At 35.1% G+C, this 20,244-nt stretch overlaps 1 protein-coding gene across 10 annotated transcripts in view; it reads right to left on the bottom strand.

Annotated features, from left to right (window-relative positions):
* OSBPL8 (oxysterol binding protein like 8) overlaps positions 1-20,244 on the bottom strand; it is a 153,148-nt gene that overhangs the window by 85,596 nt on the left and 47,308 nt on the right. For 3 of the 10 annotated variants that reach the window (XM_046012050.1, XM_046012051.1, XM_046012053.1), the window contains exons 3-4: positions 9,817-9,855; positions 4,143-4,179 (exon numbers count right to left, since the gene is read on the bottom strand). The exons of 3 other annotated variants lie outside the window; for them this stretch is intronic. In XM_046012050.1, coding sequence (XP_045868006.1) covers positions 4,143-4,179; positions 9,817-9,855 — 76 coding nt within the window. Of the gene's footprint in view, positions 1-4,142; positions 4,180-9,816; positions 9,856-20,244 lie in introns of those variants that run through there. 4 more of the 10 variants (XM_046012055.1, XM_046012057.1, XM_046012052.1 and 1 more) reach the window with 3 other exon arrangements.

The raw sequence follows: 20,244 nt of genomic DNA, 5'->3' as shown, positions 1-20,244 counted from the left end.
AGAAAAAGGAAAATGGGGGGAGGTGGACTTGAACAGTGAGTTCATGCAAGAAATGCAAATGGCCAATAAATATACACAAAGATGTTCATCCTCTCTGGTAACAAGAAAAAGACAAACTAAGATCACAATGAGGTAAATATTTTAAACTCAGTAAAACTGACAAAAATTAGTAAGTCTGATAGCACCAAATGCTGATAGGAATAGGAATCAATGAGACATTTTAAGCACTGCTGCTGGAGAATAAACTGATACAAGCATATTGGAGAACAATATGGAACCACCTTATAAAACTGAATTTCAGCATATCCTATGGGTCCAACAATTCCACTTTTAGGTTTATATCTAGAAATAGTACTCTTATATGCATTTACCAAGACACAACAAGAATGTTCATAGAGCAAAAATCGAAACAACTTAAATATTCATAAACTGAAAATAAAATGGATTTATAGATATGCGTATAATGGAATAGCTTACAGCACTGAAAAGGAATGATCTGTAGGTATACCCCAAAACAATATTAACACAAAAAACAAGTTCTAGAATATGACATACAGCATGATATCACTCATAAAATTAACCAAGCAAAACTTAGTGACACATATGGAATTCAAAAATATAAAAAAATACATTTTTTAAAAAAGCAAATGATAAAACATAAAATCTAGTCATCACTTCTTGGGGGCAGGCAACAGGAATAGAGGAGAGAAGGAGCACACGGTTGAATATGAGGGATTTTAAAGATTCATGTTCTTGAGTGGTAGGTTCAACACATACTCACTGGATGAGTCATCAGTACATTTTAGGCTAATTTAAAATACATTATGAGAAGAGCAACTAATAGAATTAAAGTATGTTTCAGTATTCATTCAGTAACAGGTATCTGAAGAAAACAGTTTGAGAAGTGCAAATTTAGTTGTATCTATCTCTAATTCCTTACTAGTTGAGGTATTACTATTTATGATTTTGAGAATGTTGAAGTGAGAGTGTAAGGAAATAGCAATATAGAGAGTATACTGTATATTTAGAAAAAATTTAGGATTTTTTTTCCTATTTATTCTCTTACCCCATTTGCGAACACTAACAACTATGCAGACGATAGGATTTGCAAAATATAAAAAAATCATTTTGATGTCCTACATCATTTGTACAATCCCAAGATTGTACTATTTGAATGTAAGCTCAAGAAGGGCATTCACTTTTTCATCTGTACCCCTTGGCCTAAAACTGACAATAAATACTTACTAAATGACGAGGTAGATATTTGACAAATGAATCACTCACTGCATGATTCCAGAATACTTTCTGACATAATTCCCTTACGTACTCATGATAGCATAACAGTGCCCTCTTCTGGTTCTACTTTATAGTGGAAATAAAGTAACCTACTTAGCTATTCATGTTGCATTATTATCTTAAGTATAGTAGAAACTAACCATGCTGGAATAATTAATAGTAACATAATTAACGTACCAGCTGTAAACTTCTAAGGAGAATGTGATTCTATAATTACTATCTTTACTTTATTAATAAGTCAACTCATCAATACAAAAATCTGAAGAATTTTTTTAAGCTTCATAGTCTGGTGTTTATACTTAATCTACGGAAGCTGAGATAAAGTTAAGTAATTAAAGTCATAAGTAATCTCTATGTAAATCATAAGACTCCCCTTACAGATGGTTTACCTTTTCTCAAACCCCTTACAGATGGTGTACCTTTTCTCAAACACTTAAAGAAACTAAGTATGTTTGCATATATCATTATAGTTTTTATTCATTCAATACGGATCTTAATATTAATGAAATCACTTTTCACTCTAAAAGATTGTGATCTCCAGTAAATACACAGTTTCAACATTCTAACAGTTGACAGAGTATAATATAAACTCATCTCTAATATATATTATATAGTCTTGTTTGTATATGCAGAAAATACGTAATCACAATAAATCTCTTCTATTCCAAGTGGTAAGTAAAGACCCCCATTTATAAAATCCAATTCCTAAAACAGAACCATTTTAACCTGTATTAAAAATTCAATTCTATTTTTCAGTTTAGCACTGTCAATCAGTTCACCTAAGCCAACATTTAAATATATGAGGTAACTAAAGTAATTGGAAAATCCACTCAGGTATCACAAGTAAGGCTGCCAAGAAAACATAAAAATATTTTGATATCTGTATACTTTTTTCAACTTTTAAAATTTCTACTACTCTAGGGGCACCTGGGTGGCTCAGTGGGTTAAGACTCTGCCTTCAGCTCAGATTGAGCCCTACATTGGGCTCTCTGCTAGCAAGAAGCCTGCTTTCCCCTCCCGGCTGTCTGCCTCTCTGCCTACTTGTGATGTCAAATAAATAAAATCTTAAAAAATTTTTTTCTACTATTCTAATAATGCTGGTTATAAAATAAACAATATATTTAAAATACTATGAATTGTTGCAATTATGAATTTTTAAAAAGATTTTATCTTTAAAGAAGATTTTATTTTTACTTTTAAGTAATACCTACACTCGGGATGCCTGGTGGCTCAGTTGGTTAAACGTCTGCCTTCAGCTCAAGTCATGATCCCAGGGTGCTAGGATTCAGTCCCACATTGGGCTCCTTGCTCAGCAGGGAACCTGCTTCTCCCTCTGCCTGACACTCCCTTTGCTTGGGTGCACTTATTCTCTCTCTCTCTCAAATAAATAAAATCTTAAATAATAATCATAAAAAAAATGTTTTAAAGTAATCTCTACACCCAACATGGGGCTTGAACTAACAACCCCAAAATCAAGATTGGCAATGCTCTATGGACTGAGCCAGGTAGGTGTCCCTTTAAAAAGGAATTTTAACATATTACTTTAAATAGTCTCTTTTTAGAAAAAAATTACATATATACTATAATCAGTATTAGAGACAAACAGCAACCAATCCATACCAAAGAATTTTAAAACTAGAAAAATGGTTGCCGTTACCCTGCTCAGTCTCCTTCTTTAGCCAATGGGGGAAAAAATGAGCCCAGAGCAGTGAACTGATTTCCAATGGTCAGATAACCGTTTAGGAATAAATACTAAAACTTTCTAAATCAATATAATTTCTACATTGCTGTTGAATAAAGTTTAAATCTTTTTTTTTGTTTTTTTTTTTATTTGACAGAAAGAGAGATCACAAGTAGGCAGAGAGACAGTCAGAGAGAGAGAGGAAGCAGGCTCCCTGCTGAGCAGAGAGCCTGATGCGGGGCTCAATCCCAGGACCCTGAGATCATGACCTGAGCTGAAGGTAGAGGCTTAACCTACTGAGTCACCCAGATGCCCCAAAGTTTAAATCTTTATCTGGTTTATGACACAGTAATATTTTAATTATTTGGTCAGATGTGAATTCAGCAAACTGATGGTTTCATTACGATGTTTTAAAACCAGGAAAGAACACACTGGGCTAGTACCCAACTCTAATCCCTTGATCCTTTAAGTTCTTAGCTTCAGGCTCTGTATCTACAAAGTTAATGCTTTATTAGATGATATCTGAGGTTCCTTCTACCTCAGTAATTCTGTGATTTTCCAATACAAAAGTTGCCTCTGTTACAATGCTCTGAAATGATCTATTAATGGGGGTCTAACTCCCCTGCTAGACTATCATGATCCTTTAGGGCAGGGCACATGTTTTACTCATCATCTATCCCTCCACAGTGGTCAAAAAACCTTTTTTTCAGACATAAATTTAATGTGTATATTTTCTAAATCCCTAAGATGAAACATGTTTCACTTATGAAATCCCCAAAGTACAAATAAATGTGTTTCATAACCAAATTATCTATTATGTAAAGATTATGAAAAAAACAAAAGTTTTCATTTTCAAATGGTAGTGAATTTCTTGTACCATATCCAGTCTCAAAGAAGTCTAGTCTATGAAAACAAAAGTTTTCATTTTCAAATGGTAGTGAATTTCTTGTACCATATCCAGTCTCAAAGAAGTCGTCTATCCGTCTTTAGACAATCAAGAAGTAAATATACAAACACTATCTATCTCAGACAGGCACTGACAGCTGTTTAGTGCCCAGAAAGAAAAGTAGACAACTTAATAATCAAAAGAGAAATACTGTATGCCTTTTACAAGTACACAGCAAAATATGTCTCCAAATATGCCATTCAAACTTTGGCTACTTACTTGAGGGCCCAAGGACATCTTTGCTATCACCAAGAAGCTTTAAATGCAGGGTAATTGAGCAGCAAACAAATACAATCCAAACCAGGAAGAAGCAAAATGCATCAGGATTGAAGCAGCAGTGAAACAAAAGGACAAGGAAAATAAGCATTAGTTTATAAGTAGAAAGCACATGCACATCAATCCTAATAATCATAATTCACAAGGAATTTCCTTTGCCACACATAAAAAGAAGTTGGCTTAAGCATTATCAAATATTTGTTTAAATTTTGGAAAACAAAGATGGAAAGACAAAAATGAAATCAACCAAGTATTTTGTTTTGAAAATTACTCAAATCAAAAACTACTTTCAATTTTAACTCAGGTTAGGAGTGGTAAAATTATTTAGAAATGTAAGGGAAAGCCCAAAGTTGCTCATTCTTTATATTTAAGTGGTTTTAAAATCTATAGCACCCATGCACTATTAAATATTAGTTCTGCATGCCATGAAAGCACTAACTCTACATAGAAATTCAGTCTGTTTCTTCTATAAAAAGAAAGGAACATTTACCGAGTGCTTATTATATGCCAAGCATTATGCAAAGAGCTTTTACAAAGACATTAATAAAGTAGAATGAATTTTTTCTCAAATGGCAAAAAAGAGGAATAATGATTAGAATGATAAATTGATAAATTTTATTGTCAGATAAATCTTCTTAGGAGCCACTAAATAGGAACTATTAGCACATGGATCTACTGGTCTTTAGGAAGTAGGAAGACCTAAGTCTGAAATGAGTAACTTGCAATCAACTAAAAGAAACAGTAAAAGCCTAGACCTTTTGTCTAGTAACTATTTTAACATAGAACATTATGCTAAATGTTGCCTACGGAGATTATGCTAAATGTTGCCTATGGACAAGTGTTTTGGTCTCCTTTGGTAGAAATAGAGTCCTTAGCTTTCCTTCATCTCAAATATCAAGTATAGTAACATCAAAACTAAAGTCACAACAAAAATAAAAAATTCCCACGGATTACATTGTTGCTTGCTTCTATTTAAAGGGAATGAAGGAATCAATTATCTGTGACCAAAAAGAAAGGTTGCAGTTGTTTGCTTTGCCTCTTTCAGAAAAATCTTGGCCCTGTTGCTTCCCTAAAGCTCAAAATTGTGTTTTAACTCCTTTAAAGATATTCACTCTAGTCATTTTTCTACACTTGCCCATTATTCTATAAACTGATTTCAACTTCACAAACTAAAAAAAAAAATCCATCTATAATGACAATGAACTAATTGTGCTCAAGTCCCTGTTACTTATGGCCATGTTACCACAACTAGCAAGCATGTGGGGGAAAGATTAAAGTATTTTTGGCAGAAGAGCTATACAAAGGCTCCAGTGTTCCCCATGTCTTTGTGTATAATCCCCCTCTTAGAGAGTATTTTGGACTCACTTAAACACTTCTAATGAACAGAATATGGCAGAAGTGAATGGATGTCACTTGCAAGATTACACAGTTAAATGACCATAACCTCCATCTTATTTATAGTCTCTCGCTCTCCTTGGGGAAAGCCAACTGCAGAGTCATGAGACAGCCTTGTACGTAGGCCCATGAGGTGAAGGAATGATGTCTGTCAACAACTGACTACGTGAGTTTGTAAATAAATCTCCTGCCTTGGCCCTTCTTGCCCTCCATCCACCCAGTCAAGCTTTCAGGTGAGACTGCAGCACACAGCCTCCCCAGTAGCTTCACTGCAACCATTTGAGAGATTTTTGAGCCAGAGACACCTAGTAAACTGCTCTTGGATTCCTGACCCACAGAAATTATAAAATAACAAGTACTTGTTGTTTTATGCCACTTAATTTTTGGATAATTTGTTATATACCAATAAATAATATGATACTGGAAAACAGAAAGAAGGAAATTGACTTGACAGGTATTTCATAGTCTCTAAAAATATCTTTGTGTATTGATATGAATAATTACTAATTTCCCTAGATTTACCATTAAATATGAATTTCTCGAAGGAGAACAACAGTTCTAACCATATATGCACAGCTGGGACTATTTAATTTCACAAGGCCAGTCATTTCTGAAGGTTTTTTTTAGTTGGTCTTCTATTTAGGATAAATGATTAAGTTCACTTTCATCATACATATTTTCAAATTCTGTTAATTAACAGCATTATATCAACTTCTTTGCAGCTGTACTCCTTGCCTGTTTGCTCCCAGAAAATAATCCCTACCATACAGCAAATTCTGGTATTTGTTTCAAATTATGCTTTCAACATAACTTCAAGCATGTTTGTCATAGAAATGTGATTCGATTAATCTATTTTTTTTCATATTGAGGCACTGGAGAATCAAAATAAACACTGTCTATTCTTATCACTGATGGCTCCATCCAAGTATTTATGAGTACCTATTATATAGACAGGTATTTCAGGCACCAAGGGATATAGCAGTGAACAAAAAAGGCAAAAAGTTTGCCCTTTGTGGTAGTTATGTTCTAGTGGGAGAGATGTACAATAACATAGTAAACAAGTAAAAATGTGTTGCATATTATATAGTATAAAAACTAAGGAAAAAATAAGCAGAGAACAAGGACACATAAAGTGTTAAGGAAGAGGGAGTTATAATTTAAGATAGGGTAGCCTAGGAAGACTTCACTACAGAATTGATTGAATAAAATGAGGGAGTTTATCATAATGATATGAAGGGGAAGAGTATTCTAGGCAGAGAGAGGAATAAGTGTAGAGCTGAGGAGAGGAATGGGAGCAAGTCTGGAGGACTTGGAGCATAGTAAAAAGTCCAGAGAGGCTGGAATACAAGGAAGAGCATAGTAGGAAATGAAGCTAAAGAAGTAAAGGGGTGCCAAATTATGGAGGACCTAGTCAGGACTTGGCTTTATTCTGAATGAGATAGGAAGCCACTGGATTTCTGAGAAAAGGAGTGACATAATCTTATTATGTTTTAACAGGATTGTTCTGGCTGCTATGTTGAGAATGGACTAGAGGGACAAGAATATGATCAGTTAGGAAGTTACTGTAATACTCTAGGGGAGAGTTGAAGGGAAACTTGGACCAGGTGGTAGCAGTGAGGGTGAGAGGAAGTAGGTGAGTTTTAAATATATTTTGAAAGTAAAGCGAACTGGATTTCCAAACAGAACAAGTATGAAGTTTTGTTGTTGTTGTTGTATTTTTTTTTTTTTTAAGAAGCAAAATGATATAAGAGTTGCAGTCTAAGTACCTGGAAGAATGGAACTCTCACTGTCTAAGATGGAAAGGACAGTGAGAAGAGTTAGTTTACAGAAAGAAACAGAAGTGCTAAGTTTGAGACAGGTTAAGTTTGAAATATCTGTTAACCATCCAACTCAAAACATCAAGTAGGCAACTGGACATACAAACCTGTACAGAGAAAGGTTCACGTTGGAAAGAAACAGTTTAAATTATAGTATGTGTGACAGGTAGGATATAAGACCTGAACGGCTAATCACAGGAGACTAAAAAAATGCGACAGAAAAAAAGAAAAGGCACCAGAAAACATACATTATAATGGAAAAACAGAACTAAGAATTAAGCTGAAACACTCTAAATAAAAGTGGAAATAAAATAAAAAAAAATATGTGAGACTTCAGAAATCTTCCCCAGAATGCTGCAGATACAAAGGCATTAAACTGTAATACAAATGAAATTACCCTCCCAGAGTTGCCTATAATTAATGCCAATGGGAAATGGGATATAAGTAATTGAAGATTATATATTATAATTTTACCAAGTAACTTATAACACTTGTATCCATGGCTAAATTGCATACTACACTTTTTACTTTTACTGCTTTTAGGACCTGGCCCTAATTTGTACAGCTCCATGTTGTATAACACATGAATAAAGACAATGTGAAATCACTGATGTGGGAACACTCTACACAAGTATCTTGTAAAGTTTAAAAAATAAAAAGCTAGCCATTCTTCTTGGCTTTTGTTAGAGAACCAAAATATTACGTGAAACTCAAAGAATCCCGGAACTTTTCCTCAGCTTGTTCAAAAAAAGACCATTAAAGCTTTGATAGAAACATTTTCTCTAACTGAATAACACCATATTTGTCATTATCCCTTCAACAATGTCCACACAGTCATTTCAACAGTTTCTTTCTCCTATACACTGATTCTCTGTTTTGGCACAAAGTATGGGGTGAAAGTGATAAAATAATAGTAACATGCCTAGAATTGTTCTATTTATTATTAATTAGTATACTAACAACTATTTTAACTACAAGCATGAAATACAACCATTACCTAAATCTTTACTGAATTTAGTTGACAAACAACAGAGAAAGAGCATTATACAAAAATGGGATTTTACTTAATGTACTTCTAAATACTTGCCACACCATCGTTAATTAGCATAAAACTTGCCATCTTTCGGAAGTATAAATGAATAGGTAGACGTTCATAATCACACCCTTCATCCTGGGAAAACCCTTAGTCCTAAGCAATTCAGGGCAGATGGCCACTTTATAACACAGAAACAATACTATAAGAACTATTAAGCCTGATTCCATTGCCTTAAGCACAGCACCTCCTCCTTAACATACATATGGATTTCACTTAAGCCATCTTTTGAGCTTAAGCCAAAGCACAGCTTTGATACAACTTGAAAATAAAGTTAAAAAAAAAAAAAAAGTTTCAAGCAAGTTGCTCCTCTTCCCCCAACATAGTTAATCAGGTTGTGTTCATAGAAGCAATCCTTCTGCAGCTGGCTCTCAGAAGCCACAATTTGGAAGGAGGATTATATAAAACACCCCAAGAGTGCTCTATTTAATGTTATCTTTGGCCCTTGAAGTAAGAATCTTCAGTGAGAGATCTAAAACACAGCAAAGATTTGTTTGTTCTTCCTACAGGAGTCCTCTTTCTACACTCTGAACTTCTTATATTCCTGCAATCAACTGTGAAACACACATTGTGTACATTTTATCCCTGGGTTTTATAGGAGATATTTTACAGAAATATTTTTCTAGGAACTAGAGCTTATCACTGTTAGATAGAGATTATTAATTGGCCTGCCCAGGCAGTTATTTTAAAATAACCTAATCAGACTTTTGATTCAGCAAATGCACTTCTACGAATGTACACTAAAGTGATCACCCAAAATATTTAAAAAGATGTGTCCACAGATATTTATCACATCACTTAGAGTAATCTAAAAGAGTATTCTACTATTAAATAATACATTGATACAATGAAATACTATGTAGCCATTGAAGCTTTTTTCCCACTGACTGAACATCATTCATTATGTGCTGACTTTTAAAATAGGTTAAAAAAAAGTTTTTATGACTCCACTTTTATAAAATTTCATATGTAAGACATATACATATGAAGAAACTTAGAAAAGAGGCCACCAAAATACTAAAAGTGGTTGCCTCTAGAAGGTAGAATTTCATTTATTATACTCTTCTTATTGTTTAAATATGCCCCCATTGGTATGCATTATTTTTACAGTTAAAAAAAATTAAATCCATTCACATTTTGGAAAAAATGAAAACATTTTTAAAGTGATCTTTTCAATCTACATGAATTACTTAGTATAATGACATAATCTATGATAAAATACAGTGAAAAATATATTTTAAGAATCCAACTCAAAATCCTCAAAAAATAAAAAAATGTTAACATTTCAAACATAGCACCATATATTACTCACTGTCTCTTGAACTTCAGCAACTTCTGAATATGGCAAGATCTAAAAAAAAAACAAATTTTCTCAGGAGTGATTTAATGTCAAATACTTGAATCTGAATTTAGAAAGCACCCAGTGTATAAATGAATTGAGTGGTGCATTAATCTTTTAAGAAGTAGCCCCCCCACCAAAAAAGGTGCAACAATATGTTTACACTGGAAACCAAATCCTTTTAAAAACAACAACAAAAAACTCTGAGGCTTTGGCAAATTCCAGTTAATCTGCCAATCCTCTCTGGCATGCTCTGGGGCTTTTTCGCAGTTTTTATCCTCCCTGCATGTATTTAATTCTATCAGCCTTTTCCCCATGTAAACGTTCTCCTCTCTTGGTTTCTAAAGTACTCTACTCCTCTGCCTTCCCTTCTCCTGTTTTCCTGACTCCACTCTTCTTCTCATTCAGTAAGTCAGTGGCCATAACGCGTGCTCAGTCCTCAACTGTTTGTTGTTTTTTTCCTCTATCTACTCCTTTTCTGCAGATTGTGTTCATGCTCAAGGTGTATTTATCACCTTTATTCAGAAGACTTCCAAGTCCTACTCCATCTCTAAAACTTCACTCCAAAACATTGCTACCTGTATGTTCAGACATTAGCGCAAATTAACTTCTGGTTCTAAAATCTATAAACAAAGGAAGGGCTCCGAAACCAGGAAAGTGGTTTTAGAAAGCATCTTTAAATCAAAGATAGCACTCAGTAGCTTCTCTCCGAAACCAGCTTCCATGGCAATTTGCCCAAGTCTTTCAATGGTATCATCTTTCTCTCACTCAGACCAAAACCCTTAAATCATCTGAGACTCTTTCCCCCCAACATCTCATGAAGTCATTAAGTTCTGACGATTTTTACCGAGACAATGTCTACTTCACATTTAATATTTTCCTTCAATTCTCATTAATACTATTACCTAGGCCGGACTCACATCACTTCATTTCTCATCTCCCCTTTCAATAAATGTCCCTGCATTACATTTCACCTCACTCATTCATTTACGCTGCTAGGTACCAGAATTCAAAAACACAATAAAGACATGGTTCCTACTGCCAACAAAATGACCATATATTGAAGATTGTATGTACTGTAATAGTAATTTATGTGACATTGAGGTAAGTTATCTTGTTTAACCAATATTACTCCTCCTTTGAGCTAGCACCATCATTATCAAGTTATTGAACTCTGAGATTTTCTTCTCTATGAATACATAATTATAAATGTTACAACTTTCCAGAATCATTGTGAGGCTTAACAACAGTTTACATGAGTGGTACAGTTTACGTAAGTGTACTTTATAGATTTTTTTAAAAAGCAGTATGCAGACATACGTAGGATCACTTAGGAGTGTACAAATAACAAAGACTAAGAAAAAACCAAGAACTTCATTTAGCAAATTAATTCCATAAACTATCACATTGGCCATGTTACTCCTCCACTTAAAAACATCTGATAGTATCCATTCTTTAGAAAATAAGCACCAAACCTGATACTGAAATTGTCTACAGCATGGACCAATTATTCATGCCACAGGGTGTTCTGATCCCCCATAAGATAGCTTTGCAATTTACCTAAATTCTCTGTCTAGTAAAACTGATTATGCTCAGAGTGATTTGCAATTCTCTCCCTTTCTTTTTGCTTCCTTGTTCAACAGCTTGAAAGTTCCCTCACCTTGAAGGCTCAGCTCAAATTGCCAATTCTGCTATCACAGTTCAAGATAAAACTCTTGACTTCCTAGTATCAGTTCTTCATCAACCTAATTAGTTGTCTCATAGTATTTTCTCTATTGCTACCACAAATAAGAAAAAAATGAATTTTTATTTAACTTTTCCCTAATATTATAATGGTCTCGTACTCTGTTACCAAATAGAACTTTCTTCAATGATGAAAATAGTTTATATCTACAATATCCAGTAGAGTAGCTACTAACTACATGTAGCTGTTAAATTCTTGAAATGTGGCTACTGAAAACTGAGGCACTGAATTTATTTAATTTAAACATCAGTGGCTATACTATTAGACATTTCAAGTCTTATCAATCTTACCCTTCCCAGCTAAACCTCACTGATCACTCTAGGACTGGCCATCACGGATCATTCCTTTTCTCAAAACTCTCTTCCCTTCCCCAGTTTCCAAGCTATTTTCTCTCTTTTTTCTTCTTCCCTCTTGTTGCTTGGCTCCCTTTCCCTTCTGCCCCTGCCCTCCAGTTGTATCCTAAAATCTCTTTTGTCCCCATTCAACAGGCTTTCCCCAGATTCCATTGACTTAATTTTTAAATGGGGTCTATTCACCAACAACTCCTCAAATTAGTTTCCCTCCTTAACCTCTCCTGAGCTCCTGCTCCTTAAAAGTTTCCCAGTCACCATCCTGCTGCACTCATTCTTCTTATCTCAGATAAAGTATCACATCCTCGGTGAGGGATTTCTTGACCTCCCACACCAGGGCTTCTCACACCAGGCAAAACAAAGGCATACTATATCTGTGTTGTCACTGCATTCTTCTATCAGGCAGAACTGCAGGGGAGAGCCCAGAGTTCCAGGTGCTCCTAGAGACAGTACCACTGCAGCACACCACCATTTTCCTGACTGAGGAGGTAAAAGACAACTAATTCACCTTCCCCACAAACCTCAACACTTAACAGCGGAAGCACCACAGACTGCCTAATAGACCTGCAAGCTCCACAGTGTCAATTATCCTTTAGGATTCTGTTCAAAAGTAACTTCATCAAAGGCACCTGCGTGACTCAGTCAGTTAAGCATCTGACTCTTGATATCAGCTCAGGTCATCATCTCAGGGTCGTGAGATGGAGCGCCACGTGGTGTTAAGATTCTCTTAATATTCTGCTTAAAATTCTCTCTCTCTCTCAGTGCCTGGGTCGCTCAGTTGGTTAAGTGTCTGCCTTGGGCTAAGGTCATGATCTCAGGGTCCTAGGAGTTACATGTTGGTCTCCCTGCAGCGGGGAGTCTGCTTCTCCCTCTCCCTCTACACTCCTGCTCATGCTCTCTCTCTCCAATAAATGAAATCTTAAACATAAAACAAACAAAAAAAAACTCTCCCTCTGACCCACCCCCACTCTAAAAAAAAAAAAAAGTAACTTCATCAGAAGACTTCCACAGTATTCTCAGAAAATAGCAACACCCATCCCGTAGATTCTCTATCCATCTTACCCTGCTTTATTTTTCATCACAACAATTACGACTTAACAGTATGTATTTATGTATTTTTTTTTCTTCCTCCACTAGAATGTTAGCTTTACTGAAGTAGGAACTTAAGTTTGTTTCAGTCACTGTTGTATCCCTTAATACTAGAACAGAGCTTGGCACTTGGGAGGCAATCAACAAATACTGAATGACAAATGCACGAATGAAAAAAAAGGTTTAGTCATTATTATAACTCTAATACCTAGCAAAGAATTTCTTAAATGTAGTTTGCTGACTTCCTATTTATGAAATGAATTGGTTTAAATTCTCTAACAGCAAAAAAGTCTTATTCATCTCTGTATTTTCCAAACCTTAACATTCTGCATGCTTCACATAGATACACAAAGAACTAATATGGACTTGAATTCTGAAATCTGAGTTCTAAGCCTAGCTCTCTCAATATTCCCTGGGTAAACCTGAATAAATATCTCAAATTCAGCTTTTTTATTTGCTCGTAAATTCTGTTAAAGTCCTAAAATTCTGTCATAATAACAATTCAACATAGAAAATTACCTCAATACCTGAGAACATCTTAAGCTGTAATGTAAAGCATATTCATATTTTCTTCCACCATTAGTCTCTGGCTATCATATGCCCAAATTCCTTTGTTAGGAATTCCACTATTTCTTGTAAATAATTCTGTCTTTTATAAATAACACTGTTACAGATTCACCACCTGTCTTTGGTAATGAAGCATAAGTTCTATTTCTTCTGGTAATGGTGGTCTCTTGCTATAATGAAAGCAACCTCCTTCATCAAGGACTTCATATATAAGGAAAGTTCAAAACTGACTTTGTCAGTTGTAACTAATGTCATGCATCTGGTGAGACTGCTGGTGAAGTCTGTGGTTATAAAACAAGAATTAAATCTTGGCCTTTGACCTCATTAACATTCTCCCCTATATCTGACCTAACCATCCTTTGTTACCTGATAAGCATAAAGAAACCATGTAATCATATCACAATCATACCAGGGATGACAATAAGCTTGTATACAAAAATATTTCAGTGTATGATGCTTAATCTTATGACCTACTTAAATAACTTTGATTTTCAGTCTCAAGTAAGAGTTTATGTTACTTGGAATTTTATTTTGGCCAATTCCTTACACAGATACATACAACCACATTCTATATTGAATCATGACCAGGATCTGAATTAAGACACAAGGGCTGTATAACAAATAGCTTCTTTCCTTTTAGAGTTCAAGTTCTAACAAATCACAGATTAGCATATCATGTTGTTCAGTATCAAGCCAGAGGAAAGACTGCTAATATTGGAAACGTCAACTTCCATGATTCATAATATCTACCACACATAAAAATGCAGTTAACAACTCTTCTTCAATTGTATACTGCCTAAATGACAAAATATTCACTCCAGATAGAAAAATCAAAATTAGTTATAGGAGAAAAAAGCTTTGAGTTAAATAAAATAGATCATGTATCACATACTTTTTCAAGTACACATTATACTAGGTAATGCACACAAAAATTTTAAAAGGCTGTGTCTGACATAGATCAATTTATAATAAAAACGTTAGCCTTTATATTCAATGACAAGAATAACAAAATTAAGAGTACATGTATTTAAATCTTAACATGACCCACTGATTAGCTATGTGATCTTAGAAATAATTACTAACTCCCTCAGAGTCTTAGTTTCTTCATCTCTAAAAACAGAGTGAACGTCTACCCCATAGTACTATGGAAATTAAATGAGAAAGTATGGGAGACACCGAGCCGAGATCAGGACACATAGTAAGTGTGCAAAAATACATTTGTTTGTTTGTTCTCCATACTAATAAATTAACCCAAATATGGAATGTGCAAATTCTAAAAATCTAGGGAAAAAAGCAAAATCCAAAAGGGACACATTTTCTATTCAGCTACTATTACCCTATAGGTTTTAAATGCCTTCTACCTAGATTACACAACTGCAAGCTGACTTATTCCCTGGGCTAACCACCTCTATTTTTATAGTTCTCAATGTTGGCCAAAAATTACCTGGGAGACTTTTAAAAAGTACTAATGTCTGCATCTCACTCTCTGAGACTCTAATTCAAATGAACAGGGATGCAACATGGGCACTGGGATTTTTCAAGACACCTCAGAGATAGCTCTATAATGTTTAGCTGGTTGTCCCTGCAATATCCCATAATTTTGCAAGATGATTTTCCCAAGTCACAACTCTAAACAGGTTTTGCTCCAAAAAACAAGAACAAAAAAATTCAATAGTCTGACATTACCTTAAAAACAAAAATTTCAAACTGTAGAAATTGTATTCAAGGATCTGTATATTCTGATTCTAACTTGGTTGAGATGCAGTATAGAAAAATAATTAAAGCTTGGCTTATGGAGCCAAATGTATCTCAGTTCAGCCACTTACTAGCTGCATGACCCTGGGCAACTTACTTATTTCTGTGTTCTCTTCTATTAAATGAGGTATTAAATTTATACCCATATTAAATGAGGGTAATTATGCTATCTCATAAGGTTATTAGAAAATTATGTAAGTTTAGGGGCACCTGGGTGGCTCAGTGGGTTAAGCCTCTGCCTTCGGTTCAGGTCATGATCCCAGGGTTCTGGGATCGAGCCCCGCATCGGCATCGGGCTCTCTGCTCAGCAGGGAGCTGCTTCCTCCTCTCTCTCTGCCCGCCTCTCTGCCTACTTGTGATCTCTATCCGTCAAATAAATAAATAAAACCTTAAAAAAAAAAAAGAAAGAAAAGAAAATTACATAAGTTTACCTGAAAAGCACTAGGAACAGCTTCTGGCACAGAATAGAAATTTAACAAATGTTAGCTGCTATTCATTTCTTATAGTTTATTTTCTTGGGGGGGGGGGACTTTATTTATTTATTTATTTGAGAGAGAGTACAAGCAGAGAGAAGAGGCACAGGGAGCCCAAGGCAGAACTTAATCCCAGGACCCTGGCTGGGTTCATGAGCCAAAGGCAGACACTTAACTGAGTCACCCAGGCTAATGTATCTCTACCATGCTAAAATTCTAACCCTTCACATTCTAATCTGAGGTTTGATAGGATACATTTTATTTTCTAAAAAAAAAAAAACAAAAAAAAAAAACAAGAAGAAATTTAAGTAAGAGCTAAATGTAGAAGGGCACCTGAGTGGCTCAGTCTGTTAAGAGATTGCATTCTGGGGACGCCTGGGTGGCTCAGTGGGTTAAGCCGCTGCCTTCGGCTCGAGTCATGATCCCAGGGTCCTGGGATCGAGTCCCGCATGGTCTCCTTGCTCGGCAGGGAGCCTGCTTCTTTCTCCACCTCTGCCTGACTGTGTGCTCTCTCTCTCTCTCCTTCTCTCTGACAAATAAATAAAATAAAAAAAAAAAAAGAGATTGCATTCTGCTCAGGTCATGATCCTGGAGTCCTGGGATAGAGCCCTACATGGGGCCTCCCTGCTCGGTGGGGAGTCGGTTTCCTCCCTCTGCCCTTCCCACTGCTCAAGCACTCGCGCGTGTGCTTGCTCTCTCTCTCAAATAAATAAAATCTTCAGGAAAAAAAAAAAGGTTAAATGTAGAGCAGTGGCTTTAATGATATTCTGCTTACAGAGGCACCTGCATGTCTTAAAAAGAAAGTAACCAGCTGAATGAGCCCCTAGGCTCTTTCTCTTCTCTCTAGGACAGTATCAATCAGACAAAGCAATGAATATTCCCAAGAGAATATTATTCCCAAGGAAGTATAAACTCATAAACAAAAATAATTAATGTCCTAAGGAGTCCAAATGTTATGAAGGAAAAACTGAAGAGTCTCAGTTGGAGAGCTAATTACTGGACCAAACCCGTCAAAAACTTAAAATAATGATAATAAATATGCTCAAAAAGATATGAGAGGATATTGTAAAAATGAATTATGACCAAACATTCACAGAAAAGCAGCTAGTAATAATGGGTATAAAAATATTATGATGAAACAAAGTATACAGCAGGATTGACAAGCAAAACAAATATAATAAATAAATTAGTGAGCAGAAAGAGTGATGAAGGAATTCAACAAGAAGGCATAATGAAAAGAAAAGAAGGAAAACACGAGAGATAAAACACAGAAACAAAAGCGCCACATTTCCCAAAGAGAAGACCCCTTAAATAGGGCACAATGTATTCCAAAAAGTAACCAAATAATAAATCTTAAATGATGGGTGGCTCAGTGGGTTGGGCCACTGCCTTCGGCTCGGGTCGTGATCTCGGGGTCCTGGGATCGAGTCCCGCGTCGGGCTCTCTGCTCGGCGGGGGGCCTGCTTCCCTCTCTCTTCTGCCTGCCTCTCTGCCTACTTGTGATCTCTTTCTGTCAAGTAAATAAATAAAATCTTTAAAAAAAATGAAAATTATAAAAAAATAGATTAATTTCTGAAAAAAATATAAAATGCTATAACCATTCCATCAACTTTCACCTGCAGGCATACATACACAGAACAATAGTCCTAACTGTATAAGGACTGGAAAGAATAAACTATTTTTGCAGATGAATCAGATAAAACATTAAAACTCTTAAAGACAAAATAGGTAAGCATTCAACCAGTATCTGTAAATGTCAAAATGAAAACAGAAACAAAACAAAAACAAAAAGTGCTTGAAAGATACAGATCATAATGCTAGCACAATATTACAATTTTGTAATAGTTAAATTTTATCGTGATCATCACTCCCTCATTCCTGAAGACCCTGTCATTTCTTCTTTCTACCTTGCCCCTACCCCCATCACCTTCTGGATCCCTCTTTTCATATCAGGTAGCTATAAATTATTCTTCTTTAAAGTGTTAATTACTAAAGGCTTGAGGAATTTTCAAACTTTGGGGTCTCTAGATTCCTTCACTGTCCCAGAAATTACTGAAGACTCCAAAGAACTGTTCTTTACTGTGGATTATACCTACTGATATTTGCCCTATTATAAATTAAAAATGAGAAACTCACTATTTCAGCCACATAATCAAAATCAACATCAGAAATGACAAGTCAGGTTGACAGTATATACGCTTGGCAATGATGTGATGAAATGGCATTTTACTTTTGTGGTCTCTTCCCCAAAACCCATAAGGACCAGTGAAAAACAGACAAATCTCAATTGAAGGGCATTGTGCAAAATATCTAACCAGTACTTCTCAAAATTATCAAGGCCATCATAAACAAGGAAATCACAGTCAAGAGGACCCTAAGGAAACATGACTACTAAATGTAATATGCTATTCCAGATAGGACCCTGGAACAGAAAAGGACAACAGGTAAAAACTAAGGAAACCTGAATCGAGTATGGACTTTAGTTAATGTTATCAACCTAGACTCATTAATTATATCAAATGTACCATAAATGTGTTAATAACAAGGGAATTTGAGTACAAAGTATATGGGAACTCTATAATTTTGTTCTATGCCTAAAACTATTCTAAAAAATAGTTTGTTTAAATAAAAAGCATTGCTTAGGAAAAAACCAAACTAAGGAAACTTGAAAACACAAGAATACACAAGCACACACTCCATTAGCCAGTAGATTGATGACATCAGCACCTCAGGTAGTCGCTGGAACAGTGCACTGTACACTCATGAGAGAATGAGAAAAGAGGCAAATAACACTGAATACCATTTACCGAAGAAGCTCTCCAAGCATAATGGAAATACCAAAAATTTCTGGCTTAGAATTTTGCCGAAGTACTGTGTAAATCACTGGTTATTTTTCTTTTTCAAAGCTAACTCCTGGACAACTGGGTGGCTCAGTCAATTAAGCATCTGCCTTCAGCTCAGGTCATGATATCAGGGTCCTGGCATCGAGTCCCAAGTCAGGCTCCCTGCTGCTTTTCCCTCTCCCTAGGCTACTCACTGGGGCAATTCCATTAACTGGCACAGCAAAATATACAAGCTATACAATGTTGCCAAATATTACATATAGTAGCCACATTTCTTAGAATAGGATTTAAAGCTCTCGGTGAAGTCTAGTAACATACAAATTTTACTTTATGAACACCAAATCATAGTAAATATGAAAAAAAAATCACCTAGTAAGTATGTAAAAATAAAAGTTTCAGGAAGTTGGATAATCTCTAGGCCCATTAGAAAGACACTCATTTACTACATTCTAAGAATTACTGAACTAAATCGTCTTTGCATTTCCTTACATTTCAGAAATTCTTTGATTCAAAGTACCCATTTACATCAAAATCTTAAAAAAGATTTTGATGTAAATGGTTGATTGTGAGCATCTTAGAATACAAAAGATTCATGAGTATTTTAAAAACTATGTTCTCTTCTGAAGTCATTTATGTAATTCATTTATAATACAAAAGTTTTTTTTACCTCTAATAGACCTTCTAAAAGAAGGTTTCTTCCAGCAACAGAAATAATATATAAAATATTTTTAAAAATACAATGACTGTCCTTAAGGTGAAAAACCTATTCAGGTTTTGAATTTAAAAAAAAAAAGAAAGAAAGAAAAAAGCTTCACATAGTCTACGTCGATCTATTAATAAAAATTTAACTCCTACATTTTAAGCATTTCTTAGTGGTTAATTGCTAAAGTGATCTAAGTTCTGGACTTTTAAAAACTATCATAAGATACATATTAAATGTATACTTGTGTCCTGAAATATAGTAGTTCCATGTACAGAGATTTAATCCATAGTTTTTCAATATTTACTACTTAAGACAATATTACCACAAAAACTGAACTATACACAAGTGGAATAATGAATGGGCAAAAGAATTTTTTAAAAGAGAAAGTAAGGTCACTTGGGTGGCTCAATGGGGGTAAGTATCCAACTCCTGACTTCAGTTTCGGTCTTGATCTCAGGGTTGTGAGTTCAAGTTCCTGCTGGGCTTGGAGCCTACTTAAAAAAAAAAAAAAAGAAAGAAAAAGAAAAGGTAATCTCCTATGGAAGAATAATACTAAATTAAGGGACACTAACAGTCATACTGAGTCCAAACTTTAACAACCTCACACCAAGACTCCTATAATAGTCTCTTAATATTTTTTACTCTTCCTAATCGTTTTATATCCTCACACCAAGACTCCTATAATAGTCTCTTAATATCTTTTACTCTTCCTAATCGTTTTATATCTTGCTTCCAGATTCATCAATCTACATAAAAATATTCAATGATATACTATGGCTTTCAGATTCAAGTTCAAAAATCCCGGGTCTGGCACTCAAAACCTACAATTTTGGTCTTTTTCTGCCTCATGAATCATTTTTCCCGTAAATAACACTAC

Source organism: Meles meles, chromosome 7 (genome assembly GCF_922984935.1).
Source record: "Meles meles chromosome 7, mMelMel3.1 paternal haplotype, whole genome shotgun sequence".
Taxonomy (NCBI): Eukaryota; Metazoa; Chordata; class Mammalia; order Carnivora; family Mustelidae; genus Meles; species Meles meles.
The sequence above is the reverse complement of the archived record's forward strand: the minus strand, read 5'-3'. Positions and strand labels throughout refer to the sequence as shown.